This window comes from Cetorhinus maximus, chromosome 26 (assembly GCF_964194155.1).
Source record: "Cetorhinus maximus chromosome 26, sCetMax3.hap1.1, whole genome shotgun sequence".
Classification (NCBI taxonomy): Eukaryota; Metazoa; Chordata; class Chondrichthyes; order Lamniformes; family Cetorhinidae; genus Cetorhinus; species Cetorhinus maximus.
Window position 1 is genome coordinate 6,749,934 of NC_135904.1, and position 23,656 is coordinate 6,773,589.

The 23,656-nt window shown below is 41.3% G+C and overlaps 1 protein-coding gene across 9 annotated transcripts in view; it reads left to right on the forward strand.

The window, feature by feature from the left end:
- LOC144668247 (A-kinase anchor protein 13-like) overlaps window positions 1-23,656 on the forward strand; it is a 385,814-nt gene that overhangs the window by 9,136 nt on the left and 353,022 nt on the right. For 5 of the 9 annotated variants that reach the window (XM_078530027.1, XM_078530030.1, XM_078530031.1 and 2 more), the window contains exon 1: window positions 23,466-23,487. The exons of the other annotated variants lie outside the window; for them this stretch is intronic. In XM_078530027.1, the coding sequence (XP_078386153.1) occupies window positions 23,483-23,487 (5 nt within the window). In that variant the 5' untranslated portion in view covers window positions 23,466-23,482. Of the gene's footprint in view, window positions 1-23,465; window positions 23,488-23,656 lie in introns of those variants that run through there. 9 annotated transcript variants of the gene reach the window in all.

Consider the following 23,656-nt stretch of genomic DNA (forward strand, 5'->3'; position numbering starts at 1 on the left):
GTAGGAGTAGAGTTATTACCTCCTGGCTTTGGAGTGCATTGAGTTAACTTTTTTAAATATCTCCAGTGCCATAGGGACAGGAGTTCACATCATGACAGACTTGGGGTTTATAATATAAGGAAGATTGGGACTGAAAGTGTAGTGTAAAATAAATTCTGGTGTCTCTGCAGGTATGAGAAGTCTGATTCTTTCCCACTGAAGCATAACAATAAGGTTGTTTTTATATCCTAGGAGTGTAGGCAATGGGAGGTGTGTCAGTGTTCCTCTGCATTCTGTGGTTTAAACAACCCTGTGCTGGAGAACCAGCTCATGTCAGCCATGGCTCACTTGGTAGCACTCTTGCCTCTGAGTTGGAAGGTTGTGAGTTCAAGACCCATTCCAGGACTTGAGTACAAAAATCAATGCTAGCACTTCAGTGCAGTACTGAGGAAGTGCTGCACTATCAGAGATGCCATCTTTTGGATGAGGCTTGAAACCAAGGCCCCTTCTGCCCCCTCAGTTGGAGATGAAAGGTCCCATGGCATTATTTTGAAGGATAGCAGGGGAGTTCTCCCCAGTGTCCTGGCCAATAGTTGTCCCTCAATCAACGTCACAGAAACAGATCATCTGGTCATTATCACATTACTGTTTGTGTGAACTTGCTGTGTGCAAATTAGCTGCCCATTCCATTCATTACAACAGTGACTATACTGTCAAAAAAATGCTTAATTGACTGTTTTTGAATGCCCTGTGTTCATGAAAGACGTTATATAAATGCAAATCTTTTTTAACCGCATTATATACCCACTATGGGCCTGGGTAATAAATCTGGGGAACAGGTCCCTCCCTGTTTTCCATGATGTATCAGCTGGCTCTGCCAATCCTGAGCCAAGCACCCACTTCCTGGAGTGGCAGAGAGACATGGACTGGACTTGTGTGTTGTGCTGGTGATTGGCAAAAAGGATTTTCATTTACCTAATTTGCCCACTTTTTTTCAATTTTTAAAAGAAATACCTGAAGAATAGTGCCGTGGTGTGCATGCTTTAGTTAAAGATGGTAAGACCTTTTAATGTCAAGGCTCAGCCTGGTATGGTCCATGTCCTAGTGGTGCAATTCCAAGATGACCACCTTATCCAACTATCCTACATTTAGGGGATCAAGAGCTTTCTAAGTGCCTAGTGGGTGCTTAGAGATGGGTGTGTTGGCACATGTAAACTGCTCTTGCACGAGTGGAGTGCCTTGAAAATTATACTTCCCAAAAATATTGGCAGAAGATTGCAAATGTTTAACTTTCATTTTAAAGGCTATAATTAACGATTCCTGATTGGCATGGAGTTTGAACCTCCGATGTATCTGCATCCTTGCATCTGATGTCATGTTGCGCTCCACAAGTACCATGGCATACTGAGCAGTCTTGGGTGCACAGGTCATCAAAGGAGGACCTAGGTCAGACAGCAAATTGGTTGACCCGTGGAAAACGTGGGCCTCTGTTACCAATGAGGGTGAGGGTGTTGTTGTCATTTACTCTTGGATGTTGTTTGTTGGTATTAACCACATTCTAATGCTGGGGTTTTTTTTAAGATTAAAAATAAATTTGCTGGATTGTTTAACCCTTCAGAAGTGAAAGACTACAAGGTAGGACAGTTGATGAACAGATATTTAAGGAGATATTCAATTCCTCCCAAGTCAAATATATTCCAAAGAGGAAGAAAGATGGTAAGAGGGGGAAAAAGCATCCATGGCTAAGCAAGGAAGTTAAAGATAACATAAAGGCAAAAACTAAGGCATACCAAATTGAAAAGGTCAGTGGCAGGCTGGAAGATTGGGAAACTTTTAAAGATCAACTAAAAAAAATAATAAAAAGAGCAAAGGTAAATTATGAAAGGAAACTAGCGCAAAATGTAAAAACAGATAGCATAAGCTTCTACAAGTATATAAAAGGAAAGAGAGTAGCTAAAGTGAATGTTGGTCCCTTGGAGGATGAGACTAGGGAGTTAATAGTGGGGAACGCAGAAATGGCAGAGAAGCTTAGAACAATTGCCATCACTAGAGAAAAATTACTGAGCAAACTATTGGGATTAAAGGGTGACAAGTCCCCAGGACCTGATGGCCTACATCCCAGGGTGTTAAAGGAAGTGGCAGTGGAGATAGTGGATGCATTGATATTAATATTCCAAAATTCCCTGGATTCTGGAAAGCTTCCAGTGGGTTGGAAAAATGCTAATATAACACCCTTATTCAAAAAGGAGGGGAGGCAGAAAGTAGGAAACTATAGACCAGTTAGCTTAACGTCTGTGGCTTGGAAATTGTTGGAATTCATTATTAAGAAAGTAGTAATGGGGCATTTGGAAAGCTAAAATGCAATCCATCAGAGTCAGCATGGTTTTATGAAGAGTAAATCGTGTTTGACTAATTTGCTAGAGTTCTTTGAAAATGTGACAAGCAAAGTGTATAATGGGGATCCTGTAGATGTAGTATAACTGGACTTCCAGAAGGCCTTTGATAAGGTGCCGCACAAAAGATTAATACACAAGATAAGATCACACTGAGTTAGGAGTAATATATTAGCTTGGATAGAGGATTGGCTAACCAACAGAAAGCAGAGTCGGGATAAATGGGTCTTTTTCTGGATGGCAAGCTGTAACTAGTGGGGTGCCACAGGGTTTGGTCCTTGGGGCCCCAACTATTTACAATCTATATTAATGACTTGGGTTCAGGGATAGAAGGTACTATAGCTAAATTTACAGATTACACCAAAATAGGTGGGAAAGTAAGTTGTAATGAAGAAATAAGAAATTTACAAATTGATATGGACAAGTTAGGTGAATGGGCCAAAATTTGGCAGATGGAGTTTAATGTGGATAAGTGTGAGGTTATCCATTTTGGTCGGAAGAATAAAAAGGTGACTTATTATTTAAATGAAGAGAAACTTCAGAATGCTTCGGTGCAGAGGGTTCTGGGTGTCCTCCTGCATGAATTGCTGAAAGCTAGTATACAGGTACAGCAGGTAATAAGGAAGGCAAATGGAATTTTGGCACTTATTGCTAAAGGAATAGAGTATAAAAATAGGGAAGTGTTGTTGCAACTGTACAAGGCATTGTTGAGACCGCATCTGTGCACAGTTTTGGTCCCCTTACTTGAGGAAGGATGTAGTTGCATTGGAGGCTGTTCAGAGGAGGTTCACTAGATTGATTCCAGAGATGTGGGGCTTGTCTTATGAGGAGAGTTTGAACAGTTTAGGCCTATACTCGCTAGAGTTTGGAAGGATGAGAGGAGATCTAATTGAGGTATATAAGATGCTAAAGGGGATAGACAAAGTAGACGTGGAGTGGATGTTTCCCCTTGTAGCCATAGTTTTAGGCTAAGGGGTGGTAGATTTAAATCAGAGATGAGGAGGAATTACTTTTCTCAAAGGGTCATGAATCTGTGGCATTCACTACCTCAGAGTGCAGTGGATGCTGGGACGCTGAATAAATTTAAGGAGGAGATAGACAGATTTTTAATTAGTAATGGGTTGAAAGGTTATGGGGAGAGGGCAGGAAATTGGATTTGAGGTGGAAATGAGATCAGCCATGATCGTATTGAATGGCGGGGCAGGCTCGAGGGGCTGAATTTCCTCCTACTGCTCCTTGTTCTTATGTTCTTGTTCTTATGAACAGAAAGAGTTTAAAAGAACTTAACATAAGAATTAGGAGCAGGAGTGGGCCAGTCAGCCCTTTGAGCTTGCTCAGCCACTCAATGAGATCATGGCTGATCTTCTACCTCAACACCATTTTCTTGCACTATCCCTGTATCCCTTAATGTTTTTAATGTGTAGAAATCCATCGATCATCTTGAACATACTCAGTGACTGAGTCTCCACAGCCCTGTGGGGTAGAGAACTCCAAAAGTTCATCAGCCTCTGAGTGAAGAAATTCTTCCTCATCACCGTCCTAAATGGCCTGCTCCTTATTCTGAGACAGTGTCCCTTGGTTCTAGACACCCAGCCAGGGGACACATTCTTCCTGTATCTACCCTGTAGAGCTCTGTAAAAATGTTGAATGTTTGAATGAGATCACTTCTTCTAAACTCCAGAGAATAAAGGCCCAGTCTATTTAATCTTTCCTCATAGGACAATCCCTCCATCCCAGGAATTAGTTTGGTGAATCTTCGTTGCACTCTCTCTATGACAAGTATATCTTTCCTTAGGTAAGGAACCAAAACTGTGCACACTGCTCCAGGTGCAGTCTCACCAAGGCTCTGTACAATTGCAGTAAGATATCTTTACTCCTGCACTCAAATCCTCTTTTAATAAAGACCAACATGCTATTTGCCTTCTTAATTGCTTGCTGTACCTGCATGTTAGGCAGAAGATAGCTCTAATTATGTTATAGTATGCTTCTGGGACTTGTTTGCTTTCCTTTGGGGATCAGTTTTTTTTCCAAAGTATGGGTGGTGTGGTTGGTGCGTGAAGGTTGCACCTACCTGAGTGAAAATGTTGAGTCTTTTCCTGTCCTCTCCCACATTCATGCATGTTTGTAATTCATGCTGGTCTTTTCATGCTGTATGGACCCTTGCTTACCTGGCAGGTGAACAGCTTCTGGCGTGTCACTAGTATCGTCAGAATCAGTGCAGTAAAGTGACCATCAATGACCTTTATTCCTGCTCCTGCACCCCTACCTCTGAGCCTACCTAAGGATCTATCCTTGGCCCCCTCCTATTTCACATCTTCAAGCTGTCCCTTGGCAACACCATCCAAAGACTTGATGTGAGGTTCTGCATGTATGCTGACAATACCCAGCTCTACTTCTTCACCACCTCTCTCAACCCTTACACCACCTTTGTCAGACTGCTCATCCGACCTCCATATCTGATGACCCAAATTTTCCTCTAGTTAAACATCAGGAAGACCAAAACCTTTTACCATCCAGATCCTAAACACTCTAATTCCGTCCCTAAACCTAACCCCCTTCACTTTTCTCCTGCTCTTAAAGATGCTCCTTAAAACCTACTTCTTTGATCAAACTTCTAACCATCCCTCCTAATATCTCCTCCTTTGTCACAGTGTTGATTTTTGTCTGATTTGCACTTCTGTGAAGTCTCTTCATAGCCTGTGTTAAAGGCGCTATATAAATACAGGTTGTTGTAATGGGAGGTATGTTACTTTATCACACTGTGCACATTTATTTGAACTCTGAAGAATACCCAGAAATACAGTTCTAACCAGTTTTTGATCATGTTCCAGAAATTTGAACTTCCTTCGTGGCCCTGGTCCTTTTGCCTCCTCTGTCAGCTGCTATTCTTACTGGGTTCTGCTATACAATATGTGGCACTTTTCTACAGTATATCATCACCGGTATATCATATCGGCACAGTGACTCTGCCTGAGTGCTTGCTGTGTGTGTGTTTTTTTCTCCTTCTGTCCCTGTGGTGAGGCAGCTGTCTCTCTTCAGCACTTCCGTGCACTGGTGTGTGATTGAGGTTGGCAGTTTGCTATGCAATGTCTTGGGTTGCAACAGAGTGCACTCTCCCACTTTATGGTGTTCTGTGTTGAAGCTTGATATGCTGTTGCCAGTAACAGTCCTGCATTGAATTTCTTCCTGTTGTACTGTACGTGTTAGGAACAGAGGGTGGATTGCAGTGTTAAGACAGAGTATTTTGAGTTGGCTGTTAACATCCAAAACTGCAAACAATCTGTTGTTTATACAGAGGAAAGACTTTTACATTATTTTATGTGGAAATGTTTCATTCATCCTGAGAAAGAAACACTTCGATTTACATAGTGCATTTCACAATCTCTTAGGATATGTTTGAAGCATAGTCGCTTGTAATGTAGTAAGGGCAGAGATAATTTAGTGGAACTCAGGATTCTAGAGACCTTACACCAAACATGCCTTTTGTGCCTTTTTTGATGTTTCTATCGTGACTCACTTGGGAAAAGATAGTTGGAGTGCTCTGAACCATTTTGGAGATGTTTATTTGTTGCCCTGCTTTTCCACATGTAGTTGGTTTTGTTAAAAGGGAAGGCAGTGACAAATGGAAGGCCCCAGCCAGGACTGCAGGAACCCCAGCAGTGTGGAACACAGCCAATCATCGAGCCTAGACGCTGGGGAAAGTAGCGCTGCTCCTGGGTTTTGGAGCACCTGCTGTTTTAATGTGAGCCTGGTGCGAGAGTGCAAAGGTTTTGTGTGGTGGGTTAGAAGAGGGCCCCCAAAGAGTTGATTAAAATCCGAGGCAGTTGCCAAGAGATTTAATTAGCCTGAGCTTCCTTGTTCCTGGATAGTGGGATTAATGCTTGCTCCGCAGCCAATCTACTCATTTAACTTCAGTGATCTAACCGCTAATAATGTGTAAATGGAAAACTTGAGTATTTCTCTTCCAATTACTTACTCCTGAAATTTTAGATCACTTTCTTGAAGTCAGACTTGACCAATTAGTGGTATTATGGCTGACTAACCTCTTGAAAGCCATAGCAGGTTTTCCTGCATGTTTTACAAAAAAGTACAATAATGAGGGAATACTTCAGTTTATTTTTAAAGGAATCTAATTCTTCTGGCGTTCTTTCCCGTGGAGCCGGAACCAGTTGCAGTAAAATGGAGTGGCTCTCCATTTACGGCTCTCACAACAACTGCCGCTGCTGCTGTTGACCTCATGAGGTGTAAGGGCAAATTCATGAATATACCCTCCCCCAAAAATACTGCAGTTCCTCCTTGTAAAGAGGAAGATCTCTGGCTGGAAAGGTTCTGCGTTTGAGCCCCGGGTAAATATTGGGGAATGGAGAGGACTGACAATGGGCATCAACACCAGGAGTGATCTGTTCCCACCTGCTTTGGACCAGAGATCAGATTAGGAATTATGCCAACCACTTGTTACTCCAGACAGTTCTTGTGCTTTAGTTGTTAAGGATACACTGGAAAAAAGGTAATGGGATTCCTTACAGGCTGCCATCCACCACTGTCCGGTTTTTACAGGCTACCGATATGCTACATAAATATCTGTGGCTTTGCAAATTGCAGTACTGTTCTGTTCCCAAATAAGATGGACAGCACATCTGCTATGAGGCTTGTATTGGGTGGCTGTGGAATATGCCTGCTGCGTTTCAGAAATGGCACCCAACAGACTGTTCCTCTTCCCTGCAGCTTGAAGTCTGGAAAGTATTCCACAACTCGTGTTTTCCCAGGACTTTTAAATGTGTAACACGTTGAATCCCTCCATCTTCCACCAGCTTATGAAAGTTGAAGTTTGTTGGTTTAATTTATCTAGTGTCTCTCCTACTGTTTTCAACCTTTGGTGGCCTTTGCTCTAGACTTCAGCCTTCCACCCAAGTTCCTTATGCATCTCAAAAATTTTACATAAAATAAATGACACTGAACATGCCTCTCACACAGACACAAATTTCTGTGTTGCACGGAAAAAGGGACAGACCTTGGGGAAGGAGGCAGGGACTTGCAGCCAATCTATAGAAAAACTTCCCTGTCAATAGGCCCCTAATTGACTGCAAGCTGTGTTCATTTACAGTGATTAAATTTTGTGACTTTAAAGGAACCAATGAACATAAACAGAGCTTCAACTTAGTGGCTGAATACTATTCTTGTGTAGTGTTCCTTCAAAAATAGTGCAACATCCCAAATTAGCATGAGCAATGCTAGCCTATTTTTTTTTAAAAAGTCTCCAAATAGGCATTATTTGCTCTGAGGATGGCTAATGATAACATATTGGCCCATCGAGTTAGCCAGCTAGCGGCTAGGCAGTGAACACCAATGCTCCCTGCCCACCAGCAGCCATGTAATCACCAGGAATAGGTTTTTAAAAAAAGCCAAAGCTAATTATAAGATCTTCCTCTCTAAACCCACAAAGGTTATGAAGAAATGAGTTCTAGGAGGTAACAATGAGCAGGAAGTAGGTTACTCAACATCCTATCTACCTTTTTGTATATAGCTCCTCCTGCAACTGAAAGATAATGGCATGGATGCATTTAAGGGGAAGCCTATAGGTTTGGGTGAGGTAGAAGCGAGGATGGCAATGTAGTCTATAGGCACCAGCATATACTAAATGGTCTCGTTTTGTGCTGTAAATTCTGTTACTTGTCCAGCTCACTTTTCATTGTTGGCAGTTAGTTTGCACCCACTGCATGAGGTTAGCAACCTATATAGTCACTGACCCTCCAGGAGAAATGGAAAAACCTGACATCTAACTTTGTTCTTTACTTATGTAACTTGTATACATGTGTTTCCATTCTCCCAAATGTGCAGGTTCAAACAATCTGTCCACATGTACACAGTCTAATTCCTTCATCATTTAAAATTATTTCAGTCATTGCTGAAAAAAGAGACATGTCGAAGCTTTTCCTCTTGCACTCATCAGGGCACTGGCAAGAATACCAATGTAAGGGGGAAAACAACAATTTTTACTGTATGTGAAGAGAGTGCCGGTTCATTGGCAAGTGGCATTGCCATGGAGAATGCACCACTGATGGTGACTGTTAACTTTCAAACAATGCTTGGCAGTTAAACCAGGCAGCTTGACCCTGATTGGTCAAGGCATTGCCCTGAGGAATGAATCAGCGAATGGCTGTCATTTATTTTGTTTAGCTGAAACAGGCGCAATGTGTGTACACGTCCTTTCTGTCTGCAAAGGACAGGGCCCTGTGTATTTATTTAGCTTCCAGTATGTGCAAATACATTGCGAGCTCGACTGACAATCTTAAAATGGTTGTTAGCGTAATTCTTAGCACATTGAGGATTATTTAACAAATGTTGTCCGACAGTGGAATTATATCTAATGTTCTGAATTTTGCAAGCATGGGCTAGTTGGGTACAGTTTGTACCTTACCCGTTGCGAACAGTGGCTGGGACACGCTGTTTGATACGATCTGCCAGTCTTTGGCGATGTACAGTCTACGTACCCAGCATCACACAGGCACAAATTCATTTCCACATTACTCATTTGTGTGATAGGCAGAGCATCTTTTTGGCTTGACAGCAGCATCCTGTTAGTGATGAATACCACTGCATAGTAGCAGCATAAAGCAGCTAGCTTCACCCTGTTACTCAAATCTTTGAGATACCTTGCCCTTCCAGGGTAATCTGAGATAGACTGGGCACTTTTCAGGGCCGAAAGTGATGGCCTTAGGCCCGTTCATGGGATTGCGTGATTTACAGCATTCAATGATCTGATCAGGATAGCCATTTTTCTGCAGCCTTTGATGTGCCCTATTTCAGCATCAAGCTTGCACAGTGAGCATGGGCTTGGGCCCTATTTACGAGGTTGCCAATAAGACCAATCTTGTAGAGTGTGGAACTGTAAGAATCCCAACGTGTGAAGATAGGCTTGTGGTAGAGAATCCCCTGGCAGATTTCTCAACTAGTACAGCAAGGAAGGGGAGTTTATTTGACTGCTCCATTTTATGGATGAATTTGAGCACAGGGTGGAGCCCATTAAGACATGTAAGGAAATTGTTACATGCAGCTGCGGATTTAAATATAGCAAACATATCATCCACATATCGAAAATATGCGAGGGGTAGGAGGTTAGGTGTCATACTGTTGAAGACATGTTTCTCATGGAACCCAAAGATATTTGCAAGAGCCGGGCCTAGAGCGGATCCCATGGCAACACCATCTATTTGGGCATATATGATGTCATTAAAACTGAACTCAACTGCATGAGTTGCCGAGTTCATAAGTTCAATGGACATTGATTCACGCAATGGTGACTGGTCTAGATTGCCATGATATCGCGCTGCAGTGCAAATATTTATGGCTTCAAGTGGAACATTGGTGAATAGACTAGCAATGTCAAATAGGCACCTGGGTACAGCACTGCTATTGATATGCAAGTCCTGTACGGCCTTCACAAATGTGAAGGAATCCTACACCGTGTATGTGGAAAACTTGGTCAAAACTAGTTGTAACAATTCACCCAACCACTTGACCAATTCACGTTGTGCAACACCAGTCATAGATAAGATGGGGTGTAGAGGGACATCACTTTTGTGTGTCTTGGGCAACCCATGCATATGTGGATGTAGCTAACTGTGAGGACGAACCCTGTCATATATATCACACGGCAACTCATCGTTCTTTCACAAGTCCAGCAAGCGCATTTTTTTTTAGCTTACTTTCGAGCAAGGCTGTCCAGTCATGTTGAGCGGCAGGTCCAATGGATAAGAATTTGGACCCATCATTAAGAATGGCATGCATTTTGTTACTATAGTCATGCTTGCTAAGGATGAGTATTCCTGTCCCTTTGTCAAGTTTACTGATATGCGTACCTGAGTTGGTCTTGAGGCCTCACAATGCTGTAAGACATTCGCGTTGCATGTGAAAGCTGGACATGTACATTGCGGGATTCCGAATGACATGCACTAGATCAGCTAGGCACATTTTCAAGGACCCAGCATCTCCAGTGGAGGCTGGTTTGTGCAAACTCATGAACGGGCCTAAGGCTTTCACTTTCAGCCCTGAAAAGTGCCCAGTCTACCTCAGATTGCCCTGGGAGAGCAAGGTATCTCAAAAATTTGAGCAACAGATGAAGCTAGCTGTTTCTTGCTGCTACTATGCTGTAGTAACACGAGTGGTATTCACCACTAACAGGATGCTGCCATCGTTCTGCCTATCACACAAATGAGTTATGTGCTATGTGAATTTCAGTGCCAATGTGATGCTAGGTATGTAGGCCGTACGTTGCCAAAGACTGGGGGATCATATCAAACGGCATGCCCCAGCCGCTGTTTGCAATGGGCAGGGTACAGACCGTACCCGTACCCAACCAGCCTGTGCTTGCAAAACTCGAAACAGTGTCCAACATTAGATATGATTCCGCGATTGGACAACGTTTACTAAATAATCCTCAATGTGCTAAGAATTACATTGACAGCGGATTTAAGATTGTCAGTTGGGCTCGCAATGTGGCGCATTTGCGTGTACTGGAAGCTACATATATTAATACACAGGGTCTTGTTCTTTGCGGAGGGAAAGAACATGTTCACACATCGCGCCTGTTTCAGCTAAACAAAATAAGTGATAGACATTCACTGACTCATTCCTCAGGGCAATGCCTTGACTAATCTGAGTCAAGATGCCTCGTTTAACTTTCAAACAATACTTGGCAGTTAACTGTCAGTCACCAGCAGTGTTGCTTTCCCCATGGCAACGCCACTTGCCAACCAGTCAACACTTTCTTCACGTATAGTATAAATTGTTGTTTTCTCCTTTATATTGGTATTCTTGTGAGTGTCCTGATGAATGCAAGAGGAAAAGCTTAGATATGTCTTTTTTTTCCCCCCAGCAATACTCCAGTTCTGTACCACCAAACTACTATATTCCAATTAAGTCTTTCTGAATTCCACATTTTTTTAAGGAGTAGCTTGATCAACTGTCTCAACCTATTGCGATGGGTATTAATCTAGCGGCCCTCATCTGAATCTTGTCCTGACCTTGTGTCTCATGTATGGGGACCAGAACTGGGCACTTCTAGATGAGGTCCAACTATAACTCTGGCTGTGGACCTTAATATATATTGGAAGTGTTTGGTTTTTTTTTTGTTAAATTGTAATAGGCAAGCTTGGGGTGGTTTAGGAAGTGAATCTGTTATTGATGATTAGGATGCAGTTCTCTTATAGGCTGAGGACAGGCTTGCATGTGTTTTGCGTTCAATCTTCCTTTCCCCAGATAATTTGCTGTAAATGTTTTATTCAGCCAGAAAATGGAACTACAAAGTTTCTGTAAAATTGCAAAATAAATAAGTCAATTTATACAGTGCCTTATCACGTGCTAAAGTGCTTTGTATCCAATGAATTATTTCTGAAGTGCACGGATTATTAATTTGTCAACAAACAATGCAGCCATGTGCATAGTAAGGTCCAACAGAGAGCAATGAATGACTTGTTACTTGGTTTTGGAAAGTGTTGTTTGAGGGATGAATATTAGCTCGGACACTGGGTGAACTCCTTTCTCCTCTTCAAACCCAAGATAGATTTTTATTCCATTTGAACTAACAGAAGAGGACTCCCTTACATTTTCATCTGAAGAATAGCATCTCTGACAGAGCAGTAATCCCTCAGTACTTCATTGGAATGCCAACCTAGATTAGGTGTAAGTGTTGTAGACAGACTGGGGCTCTTAAACTGATGCCTTCCCATAGATTTCGATCATCCTTCATATCCAGCAGGTTCAACTATCTAATTTCTTGATAATTTATGTACATAACATTTACTGTTCAAATATGCAGATACCGCTATTTTAGAAAATATGTACATTACAATGTTGAAGGGTAATGGTGCAGAATCCTCGACCACATGTTGATTTCGGGCTGTGCTGAACTGCAACATTAACCAACTGAGTTTCAGCGTGGACCCACAAAAGTTACAGATTAAGGAAACTGAAACTTTGCCCTTTTTTTTTGTGAGCCCGTTTTTGGTTTGAGGATAAACTCTGTAAATTCCTTTTTATTGTTAATGGTTTAGGGTTACACAGTTGACTAGTCTCTCACCAAGCTGCTCCAGCTGGTCGGTGGGTACGAGATGGAACATATCAAGTTAATCTTGCAATGTGGGAAAGTTTCAGTGGGAGCTCATTTACAGTTCAAGGAGGCTATAATTTTTTTTTACACCAAATCTTTTAGACAGTGCATCTACATAATAACGTGAGAATTTGATTTAAAGCCAATTCTCCTTTATAAATTATTTTGTACTGTACTTTAGCTAAAATTCTGCATGTTTTGAAGGTAGGTTGAGATTTCATTTACAGGTTTTTGACCCTTTAAAACAAATGCAAAAAGGAAACAATAGTTTATTTGTTATTTAAAGTAGGATGCTATTGTTAAAACGTTTGATTTTTGCTTAGGGCAGGAATCTGCAGCCTGTGGTGCTGGAGCCACATGTGGCTCATTACAGATTCGTGCAGCTCCCAACCTTGATCAATCAAACACCTTTTTTTAAAAGATAATAAAATGGATTGTTTTGTTTTGCTAAAACACTTATTAGTGTCATATTTCTGAGAAACTATCGTTCACTGACTCTTTTTGTAAACCCCATTTAAAATGTTGTTGAAATGTGTCTCTCTCTTGTTTCTCATTATTATTGGCACTTAAGTAACAGCACTTTGGCTCTTAAGATATTGCATTTTTAGCTAAATTGTTTTGAAATTGCTGTTCTAGTTACTAAGATTGCTGACCCCAGGCTTGGAGGGAGTTTTCTCTTTCCCTTGTCTTGCCCCTTCACCCCCTGGCAAACCTGTTGAGACAGGTAAGCTCGCAAAGTCCAACTTTGGGCTTTGATTCCCAGTTTCGTAGCCAAGTTGGTGAATATGGGGCCTGGTCTGTGCTTATCATGGCTGTGTTTGTGGGTCATTTCACAGGGCTTTCTGGGCTTTGTATATAGATTAAATAAATGTCCTGGTGAACTTGCATATATCCCAAGCTACTGATACTATCAGGTCTTGCTTGATCTTCTGATGTAGGTTTCTTTAATCAGTGGAATAACCGTACTGAAAACAAGCTTTTGAAAACCTCATGGTCCATGATGGTCACGCAAGACAAATTGCAAGTAAGAAATAAAAGTGCAAGTAGAAACTCAGTTGACTTGGGCATCACGGATTGCATTGTCAAGACTTGCAGGTTCTTCACCTCCCATGGTTTCTGGTGTTCCTTTTTCCAGACTCTTGCAAAGCTTCTCTGTAATTTGTGTCCAGGATTATAACTCTGTTTAGAACTTAAAGGCATTGATGGCAAAGTTTACGGCTATATCATTCTGACTTAAAACATTAACTGGCACTTGGCTTCTATTTGTGGTGCCAAACATAACCTTCCTGTGAGCAAAATATTTAGTAAATATTTTTCCTGTTCCAGAAAAATTTATTTCCTCCTCTCATTTAATTGGTAAATGATGAGACAGACTTGTTATCCCCTCCTCCGTCCAGGCTCACATGGGGAATAACCACTTGGATGATACTGTGAGGGTGGCTGGTACCATCTGTCACTCTGTATTCAGGAGAGACACTGGGAATTGGCAAGGGAAGAGGAAATAAATAGAAAGTGAGAGCAGCAAGGGAATCGAGATATGATATGATGCGTTAGACACTGGCCTTTCACCTCTGGGGCCAAAGGTTAAAACCAGCCCACCGGTGGCATGAAAGTGATTGCAGTTGGAGTACTGTGCACAGTTCTGATCTTCATATTATAAACGGGATTATAGAGGCACTTGGTGCAAAAGAAGTTCACAAGAATTGAAAGGATCGACTAATCTGGAAAGGTGGACACTTTTCTCTCGATTAAAGGCTGAGTGGAGAGCTGATAGAGGTCTTAAAGATTATGGAAGGGTAGACTTGGAGAAAATGTGTGGGAGGCCAAAACTAGAGACCATAACGATAAGATAGTCACTGATAAATCCAATTGGAAATTCAGGGGAAATTTTTTCACCCACGGGGTGTTAAGAATGTGGAGTAGTTGAGGCAAAAGGCATGGATACTTTTAAGGGGAGGTGAGATAGGCACATGAGGAAAGGAGTAGAAGAGTACGCTGATAGCATGAAATGAAGTTGTGGGAAGAAGATCATAGAACATAATGCTGGCATAGACCAGTGGGGCTGAATGGCCTGTTTTTTCGCTTAGACTCTTAATTTATGTAATTTAACCTTCATATGTCCTGTGTAAAATAAATTTGTACTGGGTATGTGCCTATTGTATAAAACATGCCCTTTCAATGTCCTGGGGGTTACCATTGACCAGAAACTGAACTGGACTAGCCATATAAATACTTTGGCTATAAGAGCAGGTCAGAGGCTGGAATCCTGCAGCGAGTAACTCACCACCTGACTCCCCAAAGCCTGTCCACCATCTCCAAGGCACAAGTAAGGAGTGTGATGGAATACTGTCCACTTGCTTGGATGAGTGAAGCTCCAATATCACTCAAAGCTCAACACCATCCAGAACAAAGCAGCCAGCTTGAGTGGCACCCCATCCACCACTTTAAACATTCACTCCCTCTACTGTTAATGTTTCAATCCTGTTACAAGTGCATACTCTTGTCGTAAGTGAGAACCTTTGGGGAAAGGTTACAGCATTATTCTTAAGCATATACAAGAACCAATTTGCACCTGTGGTGGGGGAAAGGAAAAAGGAGTCTGTGCTTCCTGGGTTATGTGAATAAACCCATCTTAGGAAAAGACTGGCTCCAGATTCCTGCTTTGCTCAGTGAATGAGCAGTGAATTATAACATCCACCACTGATCCATAGCGCAGCAGTGTGTGCCATCTACAAGATGCGCCGCAGAAACTCACCAAGGCTCCTTCTAAAGCACTTTCCAAACCTGCAACCTCTGCCACCTAGAAGGACAAGGGCACCAGATGTGTGGGGCACCACCACCTGCAATTTCCGCTGCAGGCCATATACCATCCTGACTTGGAAATCTATTGTCGTTCCTTCACTGTTGCTGGATCAAAATCCTGGAAAACTCTTCCGAACAGCACCGTGGGTGTACCTACACCACTTGGACTGCAGTGGTTCAAAAAGACCATCTTATCAAGGGTAATTAGGGGTGGGCAATGAATGCTGGCCTAGCCAAGAGTGTTTAAAAAAAATTTCAAGATCAATTGGAACAGGCATTTGAGTGGACTACAATCAATATGGGAAATGGGGAGCGGAACACTGATGTGGAGGACATTGTTTTGAGGTTGCAATAGAAGAATGTTGTTTGGAGCAGAGCGAACTTAGTTTTTGATCTGATTATACTAGACCTGACCTTTCAACCTGCTAGACTAATTTGTTTTCGAGCACGGCCTTAATGAGTTAAAAAAAAATTGAAGAGCAGCAAATTTGCTGTGAGCATGTGAGCTTTCTTAGCTTCATTATTTATATGCTTATTTGCTTCGGGGGTGTACAAATACAGTTGAGTTAGAATACTTGAAGTGGATAAATGGCCTTTCCTCATCCTTAGACCTATCTTTATTATTTTTATCTTGCATGCTTTTACGTTCGTTAAAAATAAATGTGCAGTTACAGTGATTCCTGACCATCCCGATTTGATAAACGTTTGAAGCAACTTGGAGCATGTGCCAACAATTACAGAGCTCTAGAAATGAAGAAACCTGTTTGTTTTCTGCACCTGGTAACCTGTAATCAATGACGTGCAAATGATTTTAATCATTCCTATTGCATCAGGTTAAATTGTATATCCATAAAATTTCACAAGCAATGCCTTGTGACTTTGACCACAAGTTAACAGCGGTAACTAGCTTTTTTCTTAACAGTGTTACTGATTTCTGCACAGGTTATATTGGATGGGCTGATTAGGCTATTACCCTTTTTCTGAGATTCAGATTTTCAATGCACCTCCATCATTTGGAAATCTCTGAAGCAAACTTTCATCTTTGATACTTTCCCCTTGTGAAAATCTCCCTTTATTAAAGTAGTTTTTTGTTTTAAATGGGGACAAAGGCAGAAGTAGATCTTCTGTTTTTGTTACTGGCAAACAAAACATTTTTTGTTTTGAATGCCAGTTGTCCTCCTTTAGTACTGTCAGGTCAGGTTATGGCACAGTCTGGTGAAGAGTAAAAGCCTTTACTGCTTAACACGCCTGTGTCTCAACCCCAGAAATTCATCCCCTACTGTATCAATGCTGTATTTTAATTTCCCACACCATCTCTGGCAGTGTCACTCAGAGTAATGGTAATCAGTTTTGTGTTGTATAGCCTCATGCCTACAGAGGTCCAACTTGAGACTGCTTAAACTCATTTCATCTAGGACCCTTACTGTAGGTAAAGGAAATTGTCATGCCATCAGTTTGAAGGAAGTCATCTGCAAAAGCCAAGTTAGGCGCAAAACCAAGTTTTTCCTGTTCTAACAATGAACAGGAGCTTGTGGAGAAAACTCCTCTTCCAAAACTCCACTGGGGTATTCTCAGTGTCTACAGCAGCCATGATTACAATTTTGGATGAAATATGGGTGTTTAGAAAGCAAGACCTTTTACTTATTCACAAATGAAATTTAAGATGAATTCGGTATCAATTTTGTAAACCTATATTGCGCTTGGCGTATGGCGTTGTCACTGAAGGTAGCACTAAGATAAATGAGGGAGAGATGATGGACCTAGCCAAAGGAAGATTTCCATAAACAACTCCAGAAGCGGAAGCTTCCTGTTAGAAAAGAGAAATGATGCTTCTGAAGACAGACACTGTTATCTCTCCCGGCTGCTGTTATACAGAGTACCTGAGGCCTGTTAGTAAGAATTTTTTAAAAATTCGTTCATAGGATATGCATATCACTGGCTAGGACAGCATTTATTGCCCATCCCTCATTGCCCTTGCGTGTGCCTCTGGTTTATCTATTGTTCCTGCTTGTTGTGGAATTCGTCTGCGTGATGAATTTGGGGTGTGGAGGAGGTGCGGTTCCACAGACTGGTGGTGTTGTATGATATTACATAACTACACTAATATTGTTTTGAAGATTTAAATAATTGTACAGCTCTAAATTATCCTGGCCTTTCCCTCCTGATGACAGTTTTCAGCCCCATACTAATCCCCACTCTGCCATTTCTCTTGCCAGCTTGATTGTCTCCCCCAATACATTTGAACTTAAAAATTCTCACCTTCAAGTTCTCAAAGCCTTAGAAATTTCCCTTAGGCGGAGATGATGATGTCATTGGGAGAGTAATCTGGAGGCCCGGGCTAATGTTCTGGGGACATGGGTTCAAATTCCACCATGGCAACTAGCTAAATTTGAATTAAATTAATTATCTGGAATTAAAGAGCTAGTCATCTGTAATGGTGACCGTGAAACCATTGTCAATTGTTGTAAAAACCCATATGGTTCACTAATGTCCTTTAGGGAAGGAAATCTGCCATCCTTACCCGGTCTGGCCTTCATGTGACCCCAGAGCCACAGCAATGTGGTTGACTCTTAACTGCCCTCTGAAATGGTGTGGCAAGCCACACAGTCCACTGGCAATTAAGGATGAGCAAAAAATGCTGGCCTTGCCAATGATGCCCACATTCAGTGAAAGAATAAATTAAAAGCAAAAAGTCCTTCCATTGTCCCTTGTCCCAAGCTATTTCTGCAGCCTCCTCCAGCCTTGCATCCCAAAAATATTCTGAGTATGCATACTGTGACCTTTTTGTATGTGTTCTATGCACCCTTTCATCCTGCCATTGGTGTCAGGCCTTTTATCTAACTTGACTGTACTGCCTGGATCTCCTTCCTTGAAGATCTTTGCTTCTCCACTTCTCTGTCAAACTTAAAAATCCTTCTGTAAAGCCAAGCTTTCAGGTTCTGCTCCTAACCTTTATACCATGGCTTTTTATCGGCCTCCTCTTCTTCATACACCCCACTTCACTTGAAGTGCCTTGTGATTTTTTTTCCTCTTTAAATGAGTTATGTAATTGCAGGTTGTTGTAACCCTGCTTGGCTGGGAAAAGTTGAAGAACCAGAAGAATTGCTGCTTGAGTTTTTTTCTGCACGGGGAATTTCCAGCAGATAGTTGGGTCAGCAATAGAATTGTAATAGGGTTGCACAATGCTGTCAAGGGAACATCGTTCTGTTTTATTAAGTTTGCCACTCGGGTTAATATTGCTGGCCACCAAACCCAGTGAAGGTCCAATTGTTGAGTTGTTGAATTAGAACTTTGGAGTTTGCTAATGAGGACCATATTTTATCTATAGCACCACACCCTTGGAGAGGTTTTGGAATGCTTTGCAAGGTGGGAAACGATGGACACTGAGGAAGGAGAAAATGAATTTGAGGGACTGAGGCCAAGTGACACTAGAAGATGAGGGACTTTTGAAGATAGCAGGAAGGTAGTAGGACATGTAGACGAGTCAATCCATCGATTAAAGAGCAGGAGATGAGCAGTAATGCAGCATCGGGACTAGGGATGTGCTGCTGGAGAAGATTCCTCAAGGTGGAGTGAGGTTGCAATATGAACACATCCACAAAATTTAATGTAGATTGAATGGACTCCAGTACGTAGAATCTTAGAATAGTATAACATTGAAGGAGGCAATTCAGCCCTTTGAGTTTTCACCAACTCTTGTGCAGAGCATTCCAGTTAGTCCTACTCCCCGCTCTTTACCTACACGCTTGCAATTTTTCTACTTCAAGTATTGGCCCAATTCCCTTTTCAAATTATGATTAAATCTGTTTCAACCATGTTATAAAGCAACACACTCCAATCGCTCATCCCCTAAAAAAAATATTTTTCCACATGTCACCTCTGATTCCTTTGCCAATCACCTTAAATCTGTGCCCTCTGGTTATTGGCCTTTCAGCTATTGAAAACAGTTTTTCTCCTTGCTTTCTGTATCGAAATGCTTCATGATTCTTAAACGTCTCTATTGAATCTCTCCTTAGCCTTCTCTGCTCTAAGGAGAACATACACAGCTACTCCAGTCAATCCTCATCTATAGAACCATTCTAGCAAATCCCCTTTGTACTCTCTCAAGTTTTCACATCTTTCTAATGCGCAGTACCAGAACTGGACAGCACTATAGCTGGGGTCAAATTAGTGTTTTATGTATGTTTAAGATAACTTCCTGGCTTTTGTACGCTATGTCTATATTTATAAAGTCTAGGATCATACATGTTTTAATAACTGCTTTGTCAAAGATTTGTGCACAAGTATCCTCAGATCTCTATTTTTGCACCTGCTTTAAAATTGCACTGTATAGCTTTTATTGTCTCTCCACATTCTTCCCCACAAAATGTTTTAGCTCGCAGTTTCCTGTGTTGAATTTCATCTGTCATGTGTCCGTCCATTGCACCCAGTCCCCTTGAAGTCCATTACTGCCTTCCTCACTGTTTACTATGCTTCCTAGTTTCATTTTGATTGTGTCTGCAAATTTTGAAGTTTAACTGTACACCACCAAGTCAAAATCATTGATGGATGCCAAAAATTGCATTGGTCCCAGTATAGAACTCTGGAGAACAACACTGCATACCTCCCTCGAGTCCGCTGGAACAATCATTTACTGCAACTTTCTATTTTTTTTTTATCTCTTATCCAATTTTGTATCCATGTTGCCACTGTTCTTTTTTATTGTATGAGCTTCAATTTTGCTAACAAGCCTTATCGTGGTACTTATGTAAACATCGTTTGAAAGTCCATATAAACGTCAACTACGCTGCCCTCATCCACCCTCCCTGTTATCTCTTCAAAAAAAAACTCAATCAAGTTAATCAATCAAGTTAATCAATCACTATTTTTCCTTAACAAACCTGTGGTAGTAAATTTCTTTTTAATAATCCATGCTTGTCCAAGCCGCTGTTAATTCTCTAGCGGATTATTGTTTATAAAAGCCTCCCCACTACTGACTTTAAACGACTGACCTGTAATTGCCAGGTTTATCCTTCTACCCTTTCTTTTAAACAGTGTGTGTCTGTATCTCCATTGTAAATGGGATGGGCATTGGAAATATGAGGAATTTAATCTTGGGCCACCCGTACATTTGACATTTCTGTTGTTGGGATGAGCAGAGAAAAGATCTTTGTAATAACTCCAACTTGACATTGTCAAAACTAGTAACTTTAGCCAAAATCATTGGAATAAAGGACCCAGTGGTGATTGTTTTCATATCCTAACCATGATTTTTTTTCAAATTGGGTCATTAATCCTGGAGAGTGCAGAAAAGGGCAATCTAATCTGAAAATCTTTACCCTGTCATTGTGTTTTATTGCACTCCAATTATTGCAGTTCATCTCTCTGTTGTGTAAAGCAAATTGGAAACTTTCAGCAAGTAAACTTTATCCTTGATTTGCTTATGTTATGACAACCTTGTGACACATTTGCTCTAATTGTAATGTTCTACTGGTTTGTATTTAATGTTTTGCTATTTTGTTTTGTTGTATTGTTACTTTTACCTATAAAATCACTTACAGATTTAGATAAATATACTCCATTTACTGCACCCAGTGTTAGTTAACCATGCCCATGGTTAATGTGTTTTGGTCGCACTTAAAATTTGTTAGTCTTTTTCTAATTTCCTCCCAGCTTTGGTTCAGTGGTAGTGTACTCGTCTGTGGTCAGAAGATTGTGGGGTCAAATCCCAATCCAGAGATCCGAGGATGTAATCTAGACTGACACCTCAGTGCTGCACTGTCTGATGTGCCATCTTTTGGGTGAAATGTTAAATCGTGCACCGTTTGCCCCCTCGGGTAGCTGTAGAAGATGCCATGGTATTACTTTGAAGCAGAGCAGGGGAGTTCTCCCCATTGTCCTGGCCAAAATTTAGCCCTCGATGAACATTGAAAAGTACATTATCTAGTCTTGTGTTATTTGTGGGAGCTTGCTTTGTACAAATTGGCTGTCACGCTTACCTACATTGCAGCAAAGACTACTGTATAAGTAATTTATTGGCTGTAAAGCACTTTGAGGCATCCTGAGATTGTGAAAAATACTATATAAATGCAAGTATCTATGTTTGACATGTGTAAAGTGTTGCCTAATGTGGGAACCATTTACAAAGGTGCTTACTAAGCAATTGTGTGGTGGTGTCGGCAAGTTTTGAAATTGAATTCAATAAATCTAGCAATCTTGCAGAAAAGCTGCCTGATTGTTAAAATCCAAACTGGTTCTTAAATGTCCTGCAGAATCCTACCCCACGTGCTTACATAGGACTCTAGTTTCTCACTGAGTGATTAACTTCTGATGCTCGAGATTTGCCTCTGGACTTGACTATTCCAGCGCACTCCTGGTTGGTCTCCTAAATTCTACCTTCCAAAAACTAGAGGTCATCCAAAACTCTGCCTGTGTTTTAACTTGCCCCAAGTCTCATGCACCTATCACCCCTGTGCTTGCTGGCTCCCGGTCAAGCAACATCTAAAAATTTAGATTGAATTCGATAGATCTTAATTTAAATTTCCAAACTTGCCTACACCAAGCACCTTTTTAAATGGTTCCCATGTTGGGTAGTATTTTACACAGGTTAAGACATAGATAAAATTTTTAAATTCTCATCCTTGTTTTCAAATCCTTCCATGACTTCACCCTTCCCTATCTCTTTAATCTCCTCCAATCCCACAATGCTCTGAGATATCTGCACTCCTCTAATTCTAGCCTCTTGAGCATCCCTGATTTTAGTCACTCCACCATTGGTGGCCTTTAATTGCACAAATCTCCAAATAATCCATTCCACCCAACTGTGCATGTACCACCTGCACGCGTGTGGCAGAGTCTGCAGATCATGCATTGGACTTATCAGCCATTTCAGAATCTATCAAACCGGAGTGGAAGCAAATCATCCCGAGGGACTGCCTAAGAAGAAGTGTTGCCTCGACTGTAAGCTCTGGAAAATCCTCCTTACACCTCTCCACCTATCTCACTTTTCTCCTCTAAGCCACTTCTTAAAACCTACCTCTTTGACCGTGCCTTTGATCACCTGACCCAATATTTCCTTATGTGGCCAAGCACTTTGGGACCTTTTAGCACGTTAAAGGTGCTATATAAATATAAGTTGTTGTTTTTGTTGCTCTCCTGAAGTGACCTACTGGCCGATCAAGTCACTATGTTGTAAATGTGACATTACCAGTTGCCCATAACCTGAGAACAGCAATTTTAAAGAAACAATACAGGGGTTCTTCCAATTAAGCTGCTAGTTCAGTTAAGAACAGACCATGAAATATGGATTAAGGAAAAATTCATTTAGTACATCAAGCTTGTTCTTTCCAATATACCTGGCACAGTTAGTTAGCCACAGTCTCCAACAATTCCAGAGGAAGGTGATTTAAGCCAGATGAAAAAATTTCCTCTACGTATCTTTGCCATGAACTTAACGTCACAAGTGCTTTGTAAATTTCTAAATTTAACTGTAACCTTCAGTCCCATTTTCTTGGCAGAGGCTGTGTTTTCACAAGAGTTCAGTCAGTTAGCACCAATGCACTGACAGAGTAGATTCTACACATCAGTCACTGCGAGAAACAAAAATCCTTTGAATCTCTAACATTGTGCAAGAGGCACATTGCCGAAAAACAATGAGGCCGTGCATGTTGTCCATAAAGTGCTGGGGGGGATGGTGGGGGAATGTGGAATTTTCTTTTGTCGACTTTTGATATGGTGCTGAAGAAACAATTAAATGCAATCACAGTAAACAAATACTTTATATAAAAAGATGTGCACAAGTCCTGATGTGGGACTGGACACTATAATCTTCATTACTCGGAGGCGAGATTGCTATCCTTGAACCAAACTGCTGCCTGTTACAGGGACACAGAAGCTGCAATGTAACTGCGCTCTAACTCTTAAGTGATAACCATTTAATTATAAGATACTTTTACACCTTGTCTCATACTTGATTCACTTTCAGGATTGCGGAGACAGTTACTTGAGATATGTTGAACTGTGCTTTTTTTAACAGATCTAAATGTGGTATTGGTCGCTCCTGTTTGCGTTAATAGAACTTTCCCTTTCTCTCAAAGGCGCAATTGTAGACCCATATTTTCTTCTGTATCGTTGTCTGGTTAAGCGATGGGGGTTGCCTACACTCCCTCTGCCAGCTGCACCTGAAAATAGACCGGGATTCTTCATTTGGCTGCGCTCCTATATGATGTAAATGTGCCTTCTATAATACACTGAGCTTGTTCAAACCAATGCCATGGCCTTGAAGCTTAGAATCAACTCAAAATCCTCAATGTTTAAATAAAAAAGCTTTGTATTTTTTCGAATTTTCTTTGTTCCCAGAACTCCCACAGTCTCCTCCTACCCCACGTTCTCTGGC